The sequence below is a fragment of the Aplysia californica genome, unplaced genomic scaffold (genome assembly GCF_000002075.1).
Source record: "Aplysia californica isolate F4 #8 unplaced genomic scaffold, AplCal3.0 scaffold00546, whole genome shotgun sequence".
Classification (NCBI taxonomy): Eukaryota; Metazoa; Mollusca; class Gastropoda; order Aplysiida; family Aplysiidae; genus Aplysia; species Aplysia californica.
In genome coordinates, this window is record NW_004797816.1 from 313,386 (window position 1) to 335,768 (window position 22,383).

At 38.6% G+C, this 22,383-nt stretch overlaps 1 protein-coding gene across 1 annotated transcript in view; it reads right to left on the minus strand.

Moving 5' to 3' along the window:
- LOC101849720 (ralA-binding protein 1) overlaps nucleotides 1–21,848 on the minus strand; it is a 34,418-nt gene extending 12,570 nt beyond the window's left edge. The window contains exons 1-15 of the mRNA XM_005106618.3: nucleotides 21,793–21,848; nucleotides 17,886–17,965; nucleotides 16,987–17,116; nucleotides 15,998–16,076; nucleotides 14,735–14,864; nucleotides 14,173–14,295; nucleotides 13,161–13,364; nucleotides 12,375–12,493; nucleotides 10,554–10,684; nucleotides 10,054–10,144; nucleotides 5,420–5,530; nucleotides 2,424–3,563; nucleotides 1,819–1,855; nucleotides 1,417–1,503; nucleotides 66–268 (exon numbers count right to left, since the gene is read on the minus strand). Of these exons, the coding sequence (XP_005106675.1) occupies nucleotides 66–268; nucleotides 1,417–1,503; nucleotides 1,819–1,855; nucleotides 2,424–3,563; nucleotides 5,420–5,530; nucleotides 10,054–10,144; nucleotides 10,554–10,684; nucleotides 12,375–12,493; nucleotides 13,161–13,364; nucleotides 14,173–14,295; nucleotides 14,735–14,864; nucleotides 15,998–16,076; nucleotides 16,987–17,116; nucleotides 17,886–17,913 (2,613 nt within the window). The 5' untranslated portion in view covers nucleotides 17,914–17,965; nucleotides 21,793–21,848. The remainder of the gene's footprint in view (nucleotides 1–65; nucleotides 269–1,416; nucleotides 1,504–1,818; nucleotides 1,856–2,423; nucleotides 3,564–5,419; nucleotides 5,531–10,053; nucleotides 10,145–10,553; nucleotides 10,685–12,374; nucleotides 12,494–13,160; nucleotides 13,365–14,172; nucleotides 14,296–14,734; nucleotides 14,865–15,997; nucleotides 16,077–16,986; nucleotides 17,117–17,885; nucleotides 17,966–21,792) is intronic.
- Nucleotides 21,849–22,383: the final 535 nt, after the last annotated feature.

The following is a 22,383-nucleotide window of genomic DNA, read 5'->3' on the forward strand; positions in this document are numbered from 1 at the left end:
GGGCACAATTTATGTGTCAGCTGCTCCCCCTTCCCCCTGACCTCCCCTCTCTCTCTCTCTCTCACCTCAAGATCTTCATTATCCTGAATGAGCTGTGTCAAGAGGTCCTGAAGATCCTCTTCGTCTTCGCTGTCATCGCTTGAGTTTGAGCTCGAGCTGAGGTCCTCCAAGTCAGAGTCCTGCCGGAGGTACTGCAGCTCCTGGATTTCCTGGGCAAGACGCTCCATCTCACTACGCTCCGTCGCCATTTTCTGTTTCAACTCATCAGCTGTGAAACAAACATGTGAAGAATGAATAAAGAAAATGCCAATATTATATATAATATACACAAAACGCTTATAAGTGATACTCCCAACAAAATCGTACCCTTTCCAAAATAATGCTTTATGATAGCTTTCATGCCTTTTAAAATATCCCATTTTACTGTCTCAACCAGGCCTCCCCCCCCCCTCAAGCCTATTCAACACAGATTGCAGAAATCAATGTCCCATGATCTGTCCAAAGTGAAATGCTCAAGCTCCTATATCTGTGAAAATACTACCCCTGCCCAGCCTGAGGGAAACTCAAGCCATGACCACACCATAATGAATCTGACACTTCCATCAATCCATCCCAATTAAGTTATCAGTGTTACAGAACAATAGCCCACACTTATTCTATTTTTTAAACAGCAGTACACCCATAAGTCAGTATTTAATATCGTCTCTGTCGCAAGCAATTCAGTCAGTTCAAATTTTGAGAATTTTATATTTTCACACCTCCCAAAGCTGTATCAAAGAAGCAACGAAAATTAAGTTTAACGCTATGGTCAAGGCATACAATTTTCTTGCTTTTAATGATTCCTGATAGGAAAAACTAGTTTTTTACCTCTGGTGTAAAAAGTACCCAAACGGACTTCAGTGGACTGCTTGGCACACCAATGCTAGTAATAATCACAATAGTTAAGTCCTGAAAATTCACTCTAAAATTAACCCTCCAACTGAAATTGATGTAAGACATAGACTGAAAGGACAGTACCCGAAGGACAAATGAATTCATTTTCAAAGGAGAAAAAAGAGAGATAAAAATTCTCAATGTGAAAGAAATAGTAGCTTTTCAGAGCATTTTTCAATAGATTTCTAGTGACATAGGGAGGCCAGCCCCTTAGACTAGCAGGACTACAAATATTAAAGAAAAATGGAGCAGAAACACAAAAAAGACTGATATCATGTTTATCTAGCTTGAATAATCTGATCACATATTGTTTTCCTCACTTAAACATTATCTAACGGACAGTCCTACTACCAATAGGGTGAACAGAGGGCAGATTACAAGTACCAGTATATGGTTGTCCCTTAAAGTAAAAGACGTGACAGAGAACCATAACAGACAACATCAGCAAGAAAAGGTGCATGCAAGAATGTCAGTCACTCTCACCTATGGCCAGTAACTCCTCCTCTTCCATCAGCATGGCATACTCTTCCTCCAAAAGTTGCTCCATGTCTCGATCATCTGATATTTCCTCTGCCAGGCACAAAATATGAAAAGTAAGTTGACATCATATATCAACGATGATATATACAAATTGATATACTACAGATATTTATTCTGTATAACCCTATTCAAAATGAAGGATAGACATTCTATATATATAAAACATGATCATTCTTGTAAATTAACACTGTTCAAATGTCACTTCTGTCACTTTTAATGGTACTTTTGTAACCAGTCTATGAGGCAAATAAGGACAAAAATCCCATTCTCCCATTCCCACATTCAAGAACCCAACTACACACAAACACACTAAATAAATGAGATTTCCATTGGTATTGTATTTACCTTCAGTGTCTTTTATTGATTCTGTTTCTGTAACCACCTGTAGAAAAAGCAACAATCTTTGCTATGATGTTGTTACTAAACTTTAATCATAAAGGAAGTACATCAGTATTATATCATGTATAGCCACTTCAAATGAAATGATCCACAAAACTGTCATATCATTACTGCAATACTCTACCATTTTCTTCTTATCATTAAAGTGCTAGGCTACTCGTGTCTGTATATTAAAAAAAACCCGGAGACTTAAGGGGAGAGTTTTACCTGTTTCGCAACCGGCATCACATGCTTTATTGTGCAACAACTTTTTTTTTAAAGCTGACATAGTTCAAAGAAATTCAGCATAAAGTGATAGTGTCCCTTGAAGAATAAATTCTAAAATTTAAAACATACTCACACCCATGCTCTTTGGTTATTATTTGCATGTAAAAATACGAATACAAACACCTAAAACTTAATGACTATGACAGCAACTTTAAAAGATTTCCCAAGAAAGCAAATCACTTGCACAAATTACTGACACAAGTACTGAGTCAAGTTGAGGTACCCAACTACGCCAATAATTCCCTGGAAGCAAGAACAACCTAAAAGGCTTCTGTTACGCTTACTTTTTTCTTCTTCTCTCCCAGCAGCTCTTCTTCCAGCTCTCTCAGCTTTTCCCAACGCAACAAGCTCTCTTGCTTCGCTTTCAGATCCTCTGAGGAAGACTTTGGCTTTGGAATTTCTGCCTTCATTGGCTGCAGTAAGGTAGTAGACATGAAAGGCGGCAGTTTTGGCTTCTTTGCCTCAACTTCCACATTCTGTTTCGGAGGAGATGCTTGACTGGAGACTACCTTGTCTTCCGGTGGCTTTTTCACGATGACAGACTGTGGGAGCTGAACTGTTTTCTGAGGTAGGGTCACTTCTTTGACATGTGATGGAGAGGTCACTTCAGGAGGAGAGGGCTCCTTTTTTCGTTCATTCACAACAGGCCTCTCAGCTGGCTTGACTGAATTATCTTGAGCAACTACAGTTGTTTCACTAGGCTTAACAGCCTGTTTCACTGCAGATTTCTCATTCAGTGCAACAGACACATTTTCGTCTTGCTTTGTTTCTGATTCACCTGACAAATTCTCCTCCACTTTCAAGGTCTCATCAACCCCCTTTTTCACACTGTCAACTTGTGTTTTGACTTCATCCTTTTCTTCCTTGCCCTCTTTAACAGCTTGAGCAGTTACACAACCAGTTTTTTCTTTTGTAATTTCTTTAACTTTTCCGGAACCAACACTAGCTACTTTTTCAGATGAAGTTTCCTTTGTGGCGAGCTCCTTGCTTTCAGGGGTGGGTTCCTTTTGTTCAGTAACATTCTCTTTTTTGTCCTCAGATCCCATGTCACCTTTTCCTTTCTCCTCAAAAGAAACTGATTCCTTTTTCTTCTTCGGTGCTTCGGTTTCTTTTTTCTCAGCTGTCTCTCCACCTTTCATCTTTGGCTCCTCTGCAAACTTCACAGCTTTCTTTGAGTCATCCACCTGAGCCGTGCCATCTACAGACGGTGACTCTTTTACCTCTTCTCCTTCCTTTGGGTGCCGCTCGACAACAGCTGTGACCGTGGTAACGGTAGGACCTGTACTGTCTGGGGCAGTTCTGAGCTCAAGCTGTAGTTCTTCAGGAGCACTAAGGGAGGGAATTGATGTTGTGGACGATTTTTTCATGTCTAGGTTAGCTTTCCGCCGTTCACCCATCTCCACATTTTTTTTGGCCATCTTGATCTGATGTTGAGGAAAAAAATATTTTCAAGAAACAGATGTAATGCACCATACCTCAATTCATTTTTTGGGGTCTTAAATCCCCATACATACAATGTAGGCTTATTAAACAAAAGAAATAGACAGGACGAGGAAGAGACATTTTTGAAGAAAAAACCCCCCAAGCCCCCAAGACCCAAACAACAAAATTGTCTTAACATGTGACAGTTCATCTTCTTCCCACAGACAAAACCGAGAAAAAGTTATAATAAAGTTTGAAATTGAAATTATGATTGTTTCATTTTGTGAAAATGTTCTTTTTACTGTAAAGTATGAGTATACATCTAGACGAGAGGAGTAAAAGTATTTTGTAATTTAGGAAAAAAAATTTTTAAATTAATTTTTGATGTTGTTTGCCTCCATGAGCACAATTTAGATTACATGTATATTTAGGAAGTTGACCGAGTCTTACCACACAAAAGACAATATTAAACTGGTTACCCATTACAACAGTCAAAGCAAAACATGAATTGGTCTGGTTGACTTCAATGCATTTTAATAGCGTTCACTTCTTTAACTCACTTCAGACAGGTCACACAACAGTTGCGTGACCCCCGCCGCGACGCTCGCGACGGGTCTCACAAGCCCTGCGTGACCAACTTTGGAATTTTTTTTTCGCTCTACAAATCACGCACGGATCGCGAGACCCGCCTCGTACCCTTGTTTGGCCAAGCCTGAGCTACTTACACTTCGTTTCGTATCTCTGGGGCCGGTAGTTTTTAAGTTATTGAAGGTGAAGGACAGTGACCCCAACTGGGGTTGAACAGACCGGAACTCGTGTTTTGTTTTTTTCTATACAGCTGATAGTAATCCGACAGTCGCGTCGTAGTAACGGTCGAAGAAGTCGCATGAACAAGAATCACATAATTTCGCCGTTTTCTATACTTCTGTGCGTTTTACTAGTTCTAGTGTCTCAGAATATGATATGTCTAATAGTTAGGATCCTGGATATGTACCCGAACACGGCCCGAGTCATAGTTCTAGGGCTAGATTTAGCACTAGTACCGGTGTTGTTTTTCGCGCAACGAAATCACAACGTCGTGCTGTACATCTGTCTCATGTAATTCAGTGTATGGGTGTGAATCAATGCACAGACCAGCTTTTATATTTTCACCAAACACTCGCACATGTATACAAATCAAATCAGAACACTTTGAACTTTTATTTTTGTTGTTGCAGTGAATTTCATTCTACTTGTCACGTTTCTGGAAATTTTTCGGAAAATCAAATTCATGCCAATTTTTAAAAAATCATACAAATTAAAGTATTAGACTTAGACAACTTTAGTTTTTTGTATTAGATTAAGCTTGAATGTTACTTTACTGTGTCAAAAAATGATTACAATAGGGTAATTCTGAGAGTTGTGGTGATTTATTGAAATACCCCCAAAAACGCCAGTCTTCAATGCTTGTGGCTGGTGAAAGGGCCCAGTCGCAAGTGAGTTAAGCTGTTCTCACAAGCCGATGCAAAAACAAACAGTATCACCTGACCTAAACTTCTGTACCACACGTTTAACACTATACTCCCACGGGACGCCGATCAGCGACGGTAAGAAACTGTCCCTTTTCCCCACGGGACACCGATCGGCAACGGTGTGATATAGCATGGACCACACCTGTATCCTGGTCCATGGGGATAAGTGTTGCAGCGCGCTGAGCGCTGCGTGGGTGAAAAATGTTGAGAAAATAGGATAAAATGAATAGAGAGACTTATAGAATACAACAAACAGTAGTCTTTCTATGACCTCTGACACAGCCAGCTTTGTTGAAAGCTTTCCACAGGAAAGTTGAAACAGACGAATCTACTTGCATCTTACTCACCTTCCTCTTGAGCTGAGTGACCACCCTCTGCACTTCCCACAGCTGCTCCTCTATCACAGGGTCTGTCAGGCCAGAGTTAAGATCTACATGAAGCTGATTAAGAAGGGACTCCTGTCATGACAAAAAAAATCAGAGTCAGAATATTTGTTCATTTTAGTAAGCGTTTTACAGCCCTTGCAATACAATTTCGTCATACAAGTGTTGATGATTAGAGATGTTACAAGAGAGTAACAAATACATAAAAAGGAGGAAAGATAAGGATGATAGATGTTTGAAAGCAAAGAAGGAGAAAACCACACCAGAGCACCCGCCAACCACTCACAAATCAGTCGGAACAGATGGATCTCATTTTCAGTTAGTTTTTGTTTTAGTAGAGGTTTTACGGCCACACTTGTTCAGTTTGGATTCTTTAGTTATTTCCCTTGTTTATCATACCTGGCAAACCATCGAGCCCCTGAGGCAATACAGAACTTCCTGTTCTTTTCTTAAAAAAACAAAATGGCCGCCACTTTCCATCTTATAATTTTCTCTCTTTACACATTTATTACAATAGTTTCACTCATTTTATGTCTCAAAGAAACTAAACCAAGCTCTTAGATCTACTCTTCTCCTCTTCTTGTCGTTGTATGGGGTTTTAGGTGTTCCCGGTGGCTCTAATACAAGAAAGAAATTCAGTGCCTCGACAGCTAACTTTACAGGGAAATTGTTCGTTTTCAATTGTGTCCTCTGTTCTTTACAGAGTTTTCTGGGTCACAAGGATAGTTTTCCCAAGTACTATGTTCATTACTCAATCACTGTGTGTGAGACCCTAGTGGGGGAAGCTCCCCTGTGCTCAGATTTCAGTGAAAGTATTCAGCCTGCCAAGTCTAGACTTCCACTGACCAGTTCTCTTTTCCCAACCACGTTGTGCCTTTGCAGTAAAGAAATTAAAGGAAAGGAGAATGGGCTGAAGCTACCAGGGTTAAGAAAAGAGTTAGAACAAGGTCTGAGATTTATTACCTTGTGATTGTTATCTCAACTTCCCTGTAGTTTACGGGGGTCCATCCTTCAGTGGAAGTGATACCAGATGGCACATTGCTTGAGGTATCTGGTACCTAATGCTAAGAAGTTTGACCCAGAGTTTATAAGAGCTCTTCACACACATACACAAACTCCAAAATGGATCACATTAATGGTAATAACAAGAAGACAAAACAAAATAAATTAAAATATTTATTCATTATGCAAACTGTTCCAATTTCAGTACAAATTATTCTATTGCTGACATAGAATATTGCACACGAAAGACTGGCAGAACTATATGATAAAAGAAAGCTTCAGACTTCACTCCGAATACTCGTATAAATAGCATTTGTACAGCAATAATAAACTGAGCGGACATAGAAATAAAAGACAAGTAATGGACACAATATTTTGAGCATGGGAAAATATTCCAGAAAATATCCTGAAATAAGTATAATTCTGACTGGAATGTTAATTTGTCTTTGAGAAATTTTGTTGCTTTTCTGTACTGAGTCCAAGAAAGATTTGTGTGTGTTTTGAAAGAAATACCACAGACACTTGACAAGTTTGCTACTGTAAGACTTTCTGCCTCGCTGACATCTGCCTGCTTTTCTGATGGTTTTTAAATCTGTGATGTGTTGTATTTTACCTGAATCTTTATCCCCTCAAATCAAAGTCCTAATTTTAGCTAGTTTGTTTGACCTTTACTTCTTAAATGGCGACCTAGCAAGTAGTGATTTTGTACGAGGCTTTACTAAGTTTAGTGTGTGAAGCACAATGGTTGTCCCCTTGTTCGGAAAACTAACATATCACCATCCTCTGTATTAATTTTACGCTTTGTAAGACGTGAATAAATGGCCTGCTCACTGTCTAGTAGTTCAAGTACAGATTTCTCCAGTAAATTACATTCTGTCATAAATTCAAGCAAAACCAATGCGTTGCTTTTCAAGGGTGATGTACTTGCATCTACATATAATGGTGAAACTACAGATTCAACTGAAACAGATGTGTTGATCTTGAAAGGAGAAATACTTGCGTCCACATTTCATTTTTGTTATGTGGGGTACTAGTTAACAAAAAGTCATAACCAGGAGCTGTTGAACTTGAATGAAAAGAAAAGTCCTCTGATTTTGACATTATATCAGTATTAGCTTGGGATGTTGATGTAGATTCACCCAGACAGCAAGAATGGGATACATACTCTTTATATCTTAAAGAATGTAAACATGAGATTGCACTTGATTTTTTAAAATTATGAAGCTGTCCAAGTAAAATAGACTCAGCTGATTCAAGTTTTATTTGTTATATCACAGGTGGGGCATGGCACTGAATTTGAAATAGACATTTTTAAAATAGCTGAAAGACACACCGCACAAAAATAGTGGTTACACTTTGTTTTGACAACATGGTGTGTAAAAAAGGACGAAAATAATCTATATTCAAACTTTTCTTTAAAGGATGATGGCATGCTCCGCAGACTAAAATGACATTTTTCTTGTTTGTTCATCTTGGGTAAAAAGCTGATAGTGCTATTATCATAAAGAGAACTAAATATATTATCCTGGCTTAAGTTGTAAAGTAAAAATGTTTCATTGTGTGAAAAATCTGGCTTCTTTTTGCGACCCCCTATCCCTTTTTTCTGAGACATTCTACATGTACTACATTGGTAACACTCACTGTTGTAGGGCTCCCAAGAGATTTCTCTAGCTCTCTTTGCAGGCATGTCAGCCATCATTAATATAATCTTTTTTTCCAATAACTGAGCATTGTCCTGTTGCACGTCTGACACATCTTGCTTGGGTGCTGGCCAGGAACGTCATCCTGTACGTTGATGGCGTAAACTGTCCAGATAGAATCCCTGAGGCACTACAGTCCTTAGGCTTGGAAGATTTTGCCCCTATCTTGCTGCCACAAAATCGACATAAAGACTGGAGATTATCCATGTGTTCTCCAAAAGTATGCATACTGGAGACCTGGTATCTGTAAAAAGCAAAAAGTAGGCAACTATCAGTGTCTGTGTACACCATTTAGATAAGAAGCAAAAAGAAGGGTTGATACTTTCAATAAAGGTGGAGCCAAAAATCTAATCTTGTTCATATATTGTATTTACTTCTTTCTGTCATAGTAATTTATACAGGTATGACAAAACCACGTAGATAAAGGATTTCAGTCTCCTCATATTAATAATAACATTAATTGTAACACAGCTTTCTCTCATGCTCTAATACTATCAACTATTCATCAGAATAATAAGACAATGGAGTAATAAAGTGTGTTTTGTTTATATTGTGCTCATTTTAAAGAATAACTAATTTAAAACAATAACACGAGGGAGCTAGTAACTGCTTTTTACTTACCAGTTTTCAAACGTCCAAACGGTGAATATGTAAGGTCCCTTTTAAACTTGTTGAGAGGTGAAGTAAAGCAGAAGAGGATCAACAACGTTGTCTTTACCAAAACACTGGGAAAACTCTGTGAGACTCACAATTCCTTCACGAAGGTTGGCTTTGTGGCCATTTAGGAGCCTGGGAGGGCCGTATAAATCTTGGCCTCGGCAACCCATGTTTAGCCTCCCAGGGGAACAAAAGTCATGACTGGAGTTGTGTGTGGTAGCAAACCACCATCATGAGGAACAGGTAGTAAATATAACGCCGTACTCTCTTGTTTATTAGTCTAAATGAGTCAGCTGTGAAGACACCTTATGTTACAATAATTACTCCCTTGCTGCATTTGAACTGCTCGGTCAGGGGAAATAACCGTAAAAGTGCTGGACTAAAGGGTGAAAAATCTGACCGGCTGAACAAGTGTGCGGCGCTCGCAACTACATAAGGGCATATCAGCGCCAGAAGATTAGAGGTGTAACAAGAGAGTAACAATCATAAAAAAGAAAAGGGGGAGATAAAGACGATAGATGTTTGATAGGAAAGAAGAAGCAGCAAACCACACCAGAGCACCCGCCAACCACCCACTCTCATTTTCAAAAGGTATACTAACAAAAACATAGTGTGAATTTTAGTAAAGAGAAGCCCACATGCACAATAACCACGAGAGGAAAAAGTAAGACAGACAGAAACAAAAGAGAGCAAGAAAAGAAACTACCATTGGTACTGTTGGAAACCAAAGATAAAAATGACCAGATCAATGGGAAGAAGGAGAACCGACCAGCAGCATCCAAGAACCACTGACATGACAGCACATCAATCACTCCAAATCGAAGAGGGAAGCGGGATGGATAAAACGTATGAAAAAAAGTTGACATAGTTGTCACTTACTAATAGTCAGCAGAACAATGGCAACGCCTTACCAGGAAAAACCTCTAATATAAGTACAAGTCAGATGCAGAAGCTTAAGCACAGAGATGTGCATTGACACAATACTGGCTTTTTAAGTGCAGGGAAAAAGTAAAACAGATTGATAGAAACTAAAAAGAGAAAGAAAAGAACTAGGACCAACCAGTGGCACCTTCCAGCTACCCATAAAGGACAATGGCGACATCCCACCATGTAAAGACTCTAACATCAGTTAGAGGGTGGAGCAGCACACTCCACCAGAAAGGCCAAAGACCATCTCCACCACAAGAGACAGAGAGAAATAGATTCACACAGCATCCTCTGATGAAACCAATCACTCACTTGTTTGGCAAGTTCTTCCTCCAGGGCTACTGGATTATCAGGCAGCTCCAGGGACCATTTGGAATGTGCTGGTTTCAGTGGGGGCACATATCTATAGAGGTGATAAAAATATTAACTTCAAAGATTGAGATAGTCACATAATCCTCTAACCTAAAGATCTTCCTCTCGTTCATCTCTAAACGGACATCAAACTAAAGATAAAAGGTCCTTCTCCACACAAATAAATCCCCCAAACCGTGAAAAAATAATTTAAGGATTGAATTAAAATTTCTACAACTAAAACCTGGAGAGGCAATCAGCATCTCAAATAAACATGATTATGCATAAAAACAAATAAATACAAATTTAAAGCCATAGACGAATATTGTTCTTTCCAGCCAAGATATACAACTAATACTCCAATAAACATATTACATTTATAAACAAAGTGAGCAACCAAAAAGATTGTCTTTCCCTGAAGGAACAAAAATTTCATATTTCTGCAGCTGTAAAGCTCTTACTTGCGTAGTGTGACGTTGCCAAACAGGTCCTGGACATTGGAGAACAGAACATACAAAACGCGGTGACTGATCTGCATGGTTGGGCTCAGAACTATGCTCACATTTTGAAGACTCATCTTGTTCTCTTTGGCCTGTGGGGGAAAAAAAACAACAAACAATCAAATTATTGTCTTTAACACTAAGCTCCCACGGGACGCCGATCGGCAACGGTGTGATATAGCATGTACCTATGTATCCTGGTCTGTGGGTGGAAAGTGTTAACACCACTTGGGACACAATTTACACTAAATTAAAGACAATATTCAATTCACAACGAGGACATTCTCAAACATTTGTCAATCCTAGTCTTTTAAAGATCCGAGCGGGGAGATAAACTAAGAACACTCGCATAGTGCTGTTATCAGAGCTTCCAGCAGCTGATGCCATTTTTCGAGGATTTTTGGAGGCTGAAGGGGGGACAGCGTCCCCCTTGTGCTTGAGAATTTTTGGTTTCAGGGCATCCTAAGCATGCCATTTCTGGCTATTCAAGCCTAAATTTAACAAGAAAATAAGTGAGAAAAAACCATACCCTGCATACATAATTTTCGGCACTCCTGTACACTTGTGATCCCGTTTAGGGATAGATCTACTCGTTTTGACCCCACCAACAATTACTTCTGGTTCTAAACGATCACTTTTTGATGCGCGTGCCGATAGGCCTATGGAGAGATAGCCAATCAAACCTAATTGCAAAACATCAAATTATGGTCAAATTCACGGGGGCATACCCCCCCTGAAACCCAACTTGCCTTGTTAAACACAATTGAAATTTTACTGTTCATTTTGTAGGCTAAATCTACTGACAAAACATTGAAACCGAATATTTAGATCAGTATCGATATCCAGTAGTCTTTGCTTGAGTGATTTAGTGCTAGATCTAACGTGACCGCAATTGTACGGAAGTGCCTAATTTTCTGCTGTGTTAATCCATATAAATCCAAAGCCATGCTTTCTCCTTTGTACCGATACTGTACATCCACTACAGTAGTATAACAGCTAGATCTATAAAACTTGACAATTAATATTCAACTCTTTTCTGATTGTGTTGGTTTGCACCATAATGTGTAGAACCCTTATAATAATAGTATAACAGATAGATCTAGATCTATACATCTAAATAACTTGACAACTAAGATCTATAATCAACTTAAATCCACAACAATATTTACAAATACACAAGTCTGAAAAAAAAATCAAGCTCTCTTCAGAGTTTTCTTTTCTTGACAGGCCCAAGATCTATTGAACCACAATCGTCATTTCTTCCTCTTGTTTACAGAGCTGGTGCTCTGCTTATTGTGCTTCAGAAAGTGAAAGTAAAAGACACTGTCTACACTTTCAAATAAAAGAGCACTTTCGGTATGGGTTGGCTATTATTGATTATCAGTAATTACTGACATTTTTTATTTCGCACTTTTGAAAATAATTTTCAAAAATTATTTTTTTGGGGCACAAATTTTCACGCAAATTTTTCCAATTTGGAATCCTGCTAATTTGCGGAAATCCGCAAAATTGCGGAAGACAGGAAGCACTGTGTTATAATACACTGAAACCTGCTCTAAGGGCTACCTGTATAAGACAATCACTTATACAAAACAGCCATTTTGTTTTCCCCTTTGCATTTTTTTCACATTATAATAACGCTGTGAAAGATGTCCCACTATCTAATATAACCACTTTTCTCCTCCTCAATTGGTAAACATCTTAGACAATTTCGAAAGAACATTAAGCCAACCCCATTGACATGGTGACACACAAATCGAAATAATAATTTGAAGACCTTACCAACTCTATGACATGAGACATATGTACAATCATCCAGCTCAGGAGCAGACGGTTGCAGTTGGGCATGTCACAGATCAGCCGGTAAAATGCCTCCACTTTCTTTTTGCTGTTCTTTATCACTGAGGAAAAATCAAGTAAGCTGTTGGCTTAACTTTGTTGAAAAATCGCCTAAATTTAACCTTCCAAATCAAAGTACAACAAGACGCAGTTGAGCAAAGCCAAGTTACGGAAACATATATAAAACTTTTGAAGTGCATTCAAAATCCATACCAGATAATAATTCACAAAATTGGCACCACTGATGTTATAAATAATTTCCATTAATTCCCACCCTCTGCAGATACTTTAGCTGAAAAACCTCATGGCAAACTGACAAAGAAAACAAACATTAAATAACCCCCCTCTCCCCCAACAAAAAACAAAGAACATTTTCCTACCTATTTGACCTATAATGTGAAATTGTAGGACAAAAAGAAATTTAAATTTAAAGAAAAAGGTAAGTGTGAAATACTTTCACTTCAACATGCAATACAAAAAAAGTTGGCATACTTCAAATTTTAAAAAGTTCGCAAAAGTTTCAATAAAAAGGGTAACAGATACTCTCAATTAAATGAAAGATTTCATGGTACAGGCGACTTCACTTGTGTTGAACCCGCTTGAGTCAATTCAGTTTATCTTTTTCTCGGGTCTCACCACCTCTTTTTCTTTAGTTCTCAAAAGTTAAGTTGAACATCGGATAACATCATCTCATCTGTATTCAACTATATTTACACTACACAGACTCACCTGAAGCCTCCTCAAACTTGGGTAGGAGTGCGGGGGTCAAAACTGGCTCAGGCAAATCTCGCAGGAACTGCTTCAGGAGACTGGCAACCACGTTGGGTTCATGCTCGTACAAGTACACGGCCTCATGACGGTTGTACGCATCCTTCAAGTGCTGTACCTTGGACTTCACGCCAGAGATTCTGTAGATGCCCTCACAGGACAGACCTATAGGCAGAATAAATTTTTTACATATAATTCACCCTCTTGATTACAAATGGCCCACTCTCGAAGAAGATCAACGACATTCCCTTCAAGATAACATGTCATGTTGGTGTCTGGAAATCTAATTTACCCCTGGCAAACACAGCAAGTGTTATTCAAAACAAAAGCCTTACTTTAAATTCTGTATTCAGTATAATGGGCGGGGGGGGGGGGGGGGGGGGGGTTAACCTATTACTCTCCAAATATACAAGGGCCAGAAACACCTTCTGCATGGATTCAAGCCTATGCTGCCAACATAGCACTCAAGTGCTTTATCGACTATGGGCTCTTTCCTAACATTTTAAAGTGCACTGATGAGACAAGTTCAATCAAAATAAAAGTAAAACTCCTTCATTCCATTATAAAAGGCTGTCTCAGTCAAATTAATTTGATAACTCTAAGATGAATAAAGCCCACAGGCAGAATCTATATTTTTAAAAGAGATAATTGAGATGATGCAAATTGACTGTGGATGTACTTTCAAGATATATGTAGGGGACATTTCCATTTGTAAACAATAAACAAATCTATGATATCTATTGCTAGAGTACAGTGAACAATCACACTGACTTGGCAACTCTTTATTGCAACCTCCATCTCTCTTGTCTCACAAAGATTGTACTCTTTGACCAAAAGTTTGTCTTATTTTAAAGAAACCCAAACAATAAAGGTTACTTTCTGCTTGGAAAAAGAAAAAAGAAAAAAATGTAACCAACAGATAGGACACATGAGAACCCACTTTAATAAATGTACAGAACAAAAAAATACCAACCACATTCCTCGATGTAGTCAATACACTCCCTCACAATGGCTGGCACCTCAATGCCATCATGGGACTTGTTCCTCTCAACAGCCATGGCCAACGGCACCCCAAATATTGGGTTCTCATACTGACCTGCGCAAAGTGGACAGCAGAAATAAAGGTTACTGATTTTAAACTGCGGTTAGTTTGATACTGAATATTACACAAAAACAAAAGCAATGCAAATCTGAAAGCAGTACAAACCAGAAATTATTTTGAATGTTTTAGTGCAACACACAAAGTTGTCTTCCACTTTCTCAATTGACTGTGATGGAAAAATTTACCAGATAATTAGCAATAGACAGTGGTGTGATTGCAAAGAAGCAAACTGTGGAGTTCAGTGATAATAGTAATAAGGAACACAGTGTAAAGTTGGAGTGACTGATATCAAAGTACCCTTTATACATTCAGTTTGTACTTTACGTTTTCATAACTCTTCCTAGTCTCCCAAGAGTACAGCTGTATGGGGTTCTATAAGACAATGCCACAGTGTAAAAAACAATGGAAAAAAACCTGTAGTCATGCAACATACTGGGAGTGACGACCGCAGGGGCTGGGGCATGTTTCGATTTCTTCTTGTCCTTTTTGAACTTCTTCCCTTCCTTCTCTTCACGCCTTTTTTCTTTTTCTTCTTTCTTTGCTTCTTTATCCTTTTTCTCTTCCTGATAGGGATAAAAAATAAAATTATAAGATAAAGAAATGTAAAGTTCCTTAAGAGCTGCAAATTTTTATTAATAATAATAATAATATTAAATTGCATTTATGTAGCCCATTTCCACAAAGAAGTGCTCAGCGCTGTACAATAATACAAAGAACATATGCAGTGCACAGCTCCTATAGTAATCCTCTTTCTCTCTCTCTCCCACTCTGTCTCTGTTCCTCACTCTCTCTCTCTCCAGTACATCCTCGAGTAAAGACAATCCCACAAAACTTACCCAGATACCCTTGTACACATTGATGACATCACACAGTCATAATTTTTACAGAATAGAACAGCATGAATGAACGATACTGAGAAAACATAATAGATACTGAGAGAACATAATAATATTTGTATTTGTATTAGGAATGTCTGAAATTACAGATTGAGGCTGGAATGAAACAAATGCATTTTAAGTGCTGATCTGAATTTTGTTAAAGTGGCAGACTCCCGTAGATTTTAAAAGTCAACTGAAGAAACACTACCTATACAACAAGCAAAACAAAAATTGAGAAAGAACCAACTAAAAGAACCAAAGTAAAACAGTTAAACTGTACTACAAAACAATTCACAATAAAGGCTGACACATATCAAATCATGCCACTGACCCTGCTCTTACATTTTATTGACATGAAATTCTTATGTTGAATGATCTAAACATGAATAGCTCTAAACAGATGAAATAAGGAAGTCATTCATTGCTGGACTAGCAAACTTATGAGAGCATTTTCATTACCTCTTGCTTGTTCCAAAAGAAAATGATTTGCTGTCAAAATGTAATAAACTAGTGCTGGACCTGGTTAAACTTTGAAAAAGATAAAATATTCAAAGAGGTCCAAAAAGCAAAACTTAACGAAAACATCTTCCCCATCCAAGATACAAATCGGGTGAAGACATCACTGGTCTAAAAAGTCTCAAAATTTTACAGATTAAAAAAATATATTAATAAATAAATCTACAGAAACACATAATAATGTACACCACAATGTGGTCCAATTAGCTTTTGATGTCACTATGGCAGGCACAAAAAGCCCCCACAAAAACTTTGGTAAAAGACAGACAACAACAAAACACAGTTGAGAAATATTAACTCACCTTTTCCTTAGCCTTCTCTTTCCTTACAGGGAATTTAAAAGTTGGTTTCACTCTTTCTTTCTTATTTTTACTTGGACTCCTGTTGACAATAATAATAACCCTAATTTAGAGGTGCGGTAAAAGATATACAGATGAAAAGCATGTACAGCCCCCTCTCCGCCCCCGGATAAAAATGATTTTTGAAAATATATATATTTCCGCAAAGCAAAGTACATTCTTATCTACTTGCCATGAAAAAACCCCCAAAAAACTCCTGTTCTCTGTCTCATAACTATTTTCAGAAAATATAAATAATTTTGACATCTCTAAATATATCATCTTTCACAACCTTAAAAAAAAAAAATAAGCGACACGATACAGATTTCTGCTAAGGACGAGGAATCAAACATCACAAAATATCTGAACTGAAACAAAATACTATATAACATGGATAGGTCGAACACAGAAGACTCAAAATCAAGCATCCGTTGAACTGTGCCTGCGGTCCGTTTTCCCCCCCTTCTTTATCTTAGTAAGAAAATTACTGTGCACTTGAGACAAAATAATAATAATAATATAAAACAACTGTAAAAGGCAAGGCTTGGTAAAATACCACCTTCCCCCCCCCCCCAAAAAAAAAATCTGGCTGTGCTATTTTTAGTGCGCTGCTCAACACGTGTGCCTACGCCTTAGGCCTAGCCAGGCTTGTGTGGAGCGGGCGAAAGGAAGGGTTGTGCATCACACGATCGGCCGCCTCACCCCTCTTTGCAAAGGACTGCGTTGTTGATTACGCAGTGTGGCGTTCTACTCGCGGTACTGAAGGGATAATCGATCTATTTTTTGCCCCTAAAGTAGGAATCTCTGTTGCTTCCCTTGATACTCTGACACAGCCGATGCCATAACACTATTCACGTATCCCTCGAACTACTGAGGCCGGTCCTGACGAATTTGAGTTATTCGTGTTAAACTGTAAATGCAAAACACCAACACTGATCACACTATTCACTTACTTCAACTCTCCAGCCAAGACTAATTGATCATCTTCTGAATCCTCTTCCTCAAACATCTGATAGCCTTTCTCTTTTTTGTCCCTCTTCCCATCTCTTTTGCGGCTTGAATCTCGCTTCCTGTCATCTTCCACTGTAAAACAATCAGGAATCTTACTAACATAAAAATGCATCCACATGAAGGCCACCATCACAAATTGTTTTTATAGAAAATTTAACAAGGTTTTCATATATATATATATATATATGTGGTTATACTTTTTCTATAACTGGCACAGCTGTCAACTTATCACAACAAAAAAAACAAACAGATATTACCCTGGCTGCCAGTCAAGAAGGTGGGTATTGGCCATGTAAACCCCCTCCAAACCCTTCACACAAAACTTTTCTGCACGCATTCAATAAATTCAGGCTATTAAAAGTGCACCTGCAGCGAAAGAACTCTACAATTGACATATTTGCATTTTTTTTCTTTATAATTCGCATATTCAGTCTTGAAAGTTCATAATTTTTAATATCTGCAGCATAAGAAAGTCCACTCGACGAGGAGCAATACTAGGAAACAGAGAATGTGTATTTTCTGATACGAAAGTGGACTTCCGTACTCAGACCCTCAAAAACATAATACGTTTTTTAAATACTGGTTGGTAGATATGTACTGGTATTTTAAACAACTGATACATGAGAATTTTATGGCATCACTGACACCTTATCGTTATATGACCTTCAGCCGATAGAAGGAGTATAAGGTATAATAACATAAGAAACTGCAAACTTATACTCGCTTATCGTTGGTTGTGTTCACTTTAAATAGGGTGCAATTTAAAAAACAAAACAACTTTCAGTAAACAATAAAGTGGGGAATGCAATCTGAAAAAAATTCTAGAGAGAAAAGAACGAACCATCAGGATCTTGACTTTCAAAATTCATGGTGTGAATGCTGGAAGCTCTACTGTCTCATCATCATACACAGCAAGCAAAACTGTATGAAAAAAAAGTCATGAACACAAGAAAGTTAATAACTAAATATCAGAATGAAGCATGAGCAAAACTGTGCATGCATGGGGTTAGGGTAAGGGGAGCATTACAGTGACTTTCTGTAATTAATTTAAAGCATCTTAAGGAAAATTTACTCAGCATGTGTAATGGGACCAAAAGTGAATACACAAACACAAAGAAAAGAAGCATAGATGTCAGTACTAGATCCACATATCATCATATTACCAGCGAGTTTAAAGTTTTTGGTAGAATATGACAATTGTCTATTTTTTATTTCACATTTGGCTGTTTTTGTCTAGCTTTTCGCGGCCAGGAGCCGGTGTCATAATCAAGGTCACGATCTGATTATAGGACGGTAAAAAGTCTAGGAAAAAAAAACAAGCACTCGCAGCAGTCAAGAGAATATTAGGAGTTAGTTCCCCTCACATTTGCGAGGTAGACTCGACCAGTGTAATAGTTCGCTTACATAATCAGTGCTTGTGACTGCTTGTGGCCCGAAAGGAGTGAACAGGGCATATATATATATGTGGCAATGAAACAGTTTTGAGTGCTGTATATATATGTACATGTTCCCTTCAGTTCTTTTGGTAGACTCTTCCAGCCTCACTTTAAGCTCACTTAATCAAAGCTTTTGACAACTTAAAATAGAGTTGCTCCAAAGGGTGAACAGGCTGTTTCTGTGGCAATGAAACCATTTTGAATATGAGGCATTGGTGATTATGAAAGTCTTTTTACATTCATTTAATTTATGAGGTTTACGTTTATGGATGAATTTGACAGCGACAATGTTTCAAAATTAGGAAGGGAAGCAGTGATTACTTGATATAAATATAAACGCTTTGCCACTGACTAAACCTAATGCATATGATGCAACTTGTCCACACTTTGATGGCACTGTGGTTTGTAGTCTTGAAATATCGGAGAAATCAACTTACATTAGATAGGCCTAGTTTGAGCTGCCATTACCATTCAGATTGCCAGGCTAGCTGACAGACTGAAAGTCAATTAGGAAATTTTGGTAAATTTTACTTTTATGCATCCACGTACAGATGCACTGATATGAGGGCTAAACTGCAATAATCTTTGCTGTAGAACACACATATGACCACTAAAACCCTTGCAAATCAATTGTTTTCAAGTAAATATCAATCTTAATTGCCAAAACATCAAATCATTGTGAAATGCAGGGGGGCATGATACCCCCTGATTCTTTTTAGGTCAGGCATGCCCCCCTGACACCCCCCAAGTTGTTAAAATCAAGTCAAATATTACTACAGTCGAACCTGCCTTAACGGAAACCTGTATAAAACAGAAACCTGTCTTAACGGAATCTCTCCGCTCCCCCCCTAGATACATTCCTCTTTAATTATCTGTATAAAATGGAAACCAGTCCAACGCAGAAACGGAAAGAGAAATCCACTCCCTTCCGAGGGTTTCACCTGTCTAAGACGGAAAATGCTTGGCCCGCTCAACCCTGATTTGAAACAAAACTCACAAGTTTGGTTCCGCCTGCTCTAAACTTAACGCCATGGCCATGCCGCTGGGCGAGGAAAGGGAGTAGGGGTGCAATTTGGGGGTAGATGTTACCCCATCATGTGAGCCTTAAGCCATGAAGATGGTCAGGGTAGTGTGGGTGTGAAATCTCACAATTGCCCGTGAGAGTGCTTGAGTAGCAAGCCACTACAGAAACTTTCTTGGGTAGCCAGAAGCCAGAGGTGTGAAATTAGTTTGACCACCAATGCCTGCCGCCCTGATCGTACGCCAACCAAGAAAAGAGTTCCTCGAATCGTTGTTACATGATAGCAGTGAGGGGTGGCATTGGTTGACTGTGCTTGTTACACCAATGGGTGGGGCTAAGGGTGGAAGCAAAGGAGATGTTCAAACATTTCTGTTTTTAATAGAGGTCAAACAGTGGTCCTATGAAAGGCAAGCACTGGTGGTATTTGGTAAGTAAGACTGACACATGTCATTATCAGATATGATAGCAGTTAAGAGGTGTGAAGTTTTGATCACTGCTTGCCAATCGGACAAGCGATCCTTGATCCCACCGGCTGGGCCTTTGAACCCCCCCTCCCCTTCCATCTCCCCCTAAATCCCCCTGTCTAAGACGGAATTTTTTTCTGGCTCCCTTGCGATTCCGTCTTACACAAGTTCGACTGTATTTTCAAACATTAATAACTAAATAACTATTGATTTGCGGCAAAAATGAAGGCCATATATTCGTGTTCAGCATGCAAAATACTACTAACTATAGAAAAAAGTATATAAAATGTGTATATGAGACGGGTGCATGAGTAAAAAACTCAACATTTTCAAAGCCTACAAAAATACAGAACCTTGGTAAGTCAAAAGAAAAAAAAAGCCTCCCTTGAAGACCAACCAAAGAAAATGTTTAGTTAAATATAGATCTAAAGATGGTAATTGTTTACTTTCTCGCATTTAATTCCGGGGGAGGACTTCGGTAACGAGCGACCACTCTGGACTCTATGAATATTATAATTAGATCTAGATTCTAGATCTCTTCTATACTCAATGGCCATCAAAATAAGTACGGAAGGCCTAAAGTAGGCACTTTTTCAGTAGTTCCCACTCCACAATAGTTATTTGCGGGTTTTGGACCCAAGAGTAGGGAGTTTCAGGGGGGCCCCTGACCTAATAATAATAGGAATAAGGTGGGGGGTTTCAGGGGGGCATGCCCCCCTGATTATACCATAATTTGATTTTTGCAGTTGTTAGGTTTGATATCTTAGCTCGCCGCGTATCTAACGTACAGATCTTGATGTAGATTTCTAGATCTAGAATCTAGATCTAGGCTCAAATAAAGTGGGCGGGAACTACCGAAAAAGCAGCCTATAGTAAAGCCAGTATGTTACTACACCAACAAATGATGAAATTCCATTACTTTACGTATTTGACTTAAGGCCACCTCTATTCTCACCCGGAGTGAGAATAGTGCAGGCGAGTCTTGTGGCTATTCTCACCCGGTGCGCGTTCACCAAATTTTGCGTTCACCCTAAACCACAGAATACACTGTGATAACAGAAAAATTGTAGAATTCTGTGCCGTGAACAAACATTCCATTACAACTGTAGCCTACTAAAAGCATACAATTTTGTCTGTGGCAGTGGAGAGAGAGAGAGAGAGAAAGAGAGAGAGGAGTAGCGCGAGAATTTCCGGGCAAAACAAAATGGCGACACGCGTAGTTCGGCTCGATACGAAAAGTTAAATAGCCGTAGCATCTTTGTAGACAACCAAATTAATTTACTTTTGTGTTTTAACATCATTTTTTAACTTTGTTTTGGTAAATTTGATCGTCCACACCGATAGACAGTATTCAGAATGAGACAGAGAGAGAGAGAGAAGAGGGGAGGAGTTGATCTTGCGAGAACTTCCGGGCGGGTGAGAATAGCCACTTTCTCGACTTAACTTTAACTATTTTCTAGTTAACTCTAGGGCAAAGTCTTGAATATCCGGTCCGGGATGCATATAATTTCGTCTAGATCTAGATCTGATCTAGATATCTAGATTCTAGATTCTAGGCCCGGCCGGAATTAACGCGAGAAAGTAAACAATTGCCCTAAAGTAAAGATAGCCTTGGCCCAACTCATCTACATTCGATGATTCGTGGTTCCCGTTCGTGCCCAGTTACCGTGTACGTAGACGCTGTTAATGCAATGTTTGTTTGACCATGTAAATGGCTGACTGTGATTTAAAATAAGATTATGGTGTTCACTAAACCTAATGCATACGATGCTACTTGTCCACACTCCTTTGAAACCACTGTGGTTTGTATCGGAGAAATCAACTTACATTAGACAGGCCTAGTTTCAGCTGCCATTACCATTCAGATTGCCAGGCTAGCTGACAGACTGAAATTGAAAATCAATTAGGAAATTTTCAAAGCCTAAAAAAATACAGAACCTTGGTAAGTCAAAAGAAAAAAGCCTCACTGGAGATCAACCAAAGAAAATATCTAATATAAAGATACTTATTACATTCGTGGTTTCAAAGATGTTTTCCGAGACTGAGAAGCTTTTGGGAAGAAAACGAAAGTCTAAAAATTAAACGATTGTTGTAGTATGAAAGACTTATTCGGCATGTACACACCCTTTCAACTCTTCTACAACCTAAGTGTACGTCATTTCTTTTTTCCGCAGATTAACCTTTCAAACAAAAATAATAATGTCATGTACACACTTGTAAAAAAATAATTTCAAATGCGTTACGGATTTTCCTTTATCTTGCAATTTGCTCAAATTTTGCCCCCCCCCCCAACCCCCCCACACCCACCTCCAAAAACGCCAAACAAACCATCAAGCACAATTCTTTTTCTTTCTCAGTTCTCATTCTATAGGCTCTTGCTGATTCAACAACATAGTGGCTTTGGCCTTCCCCTTATAT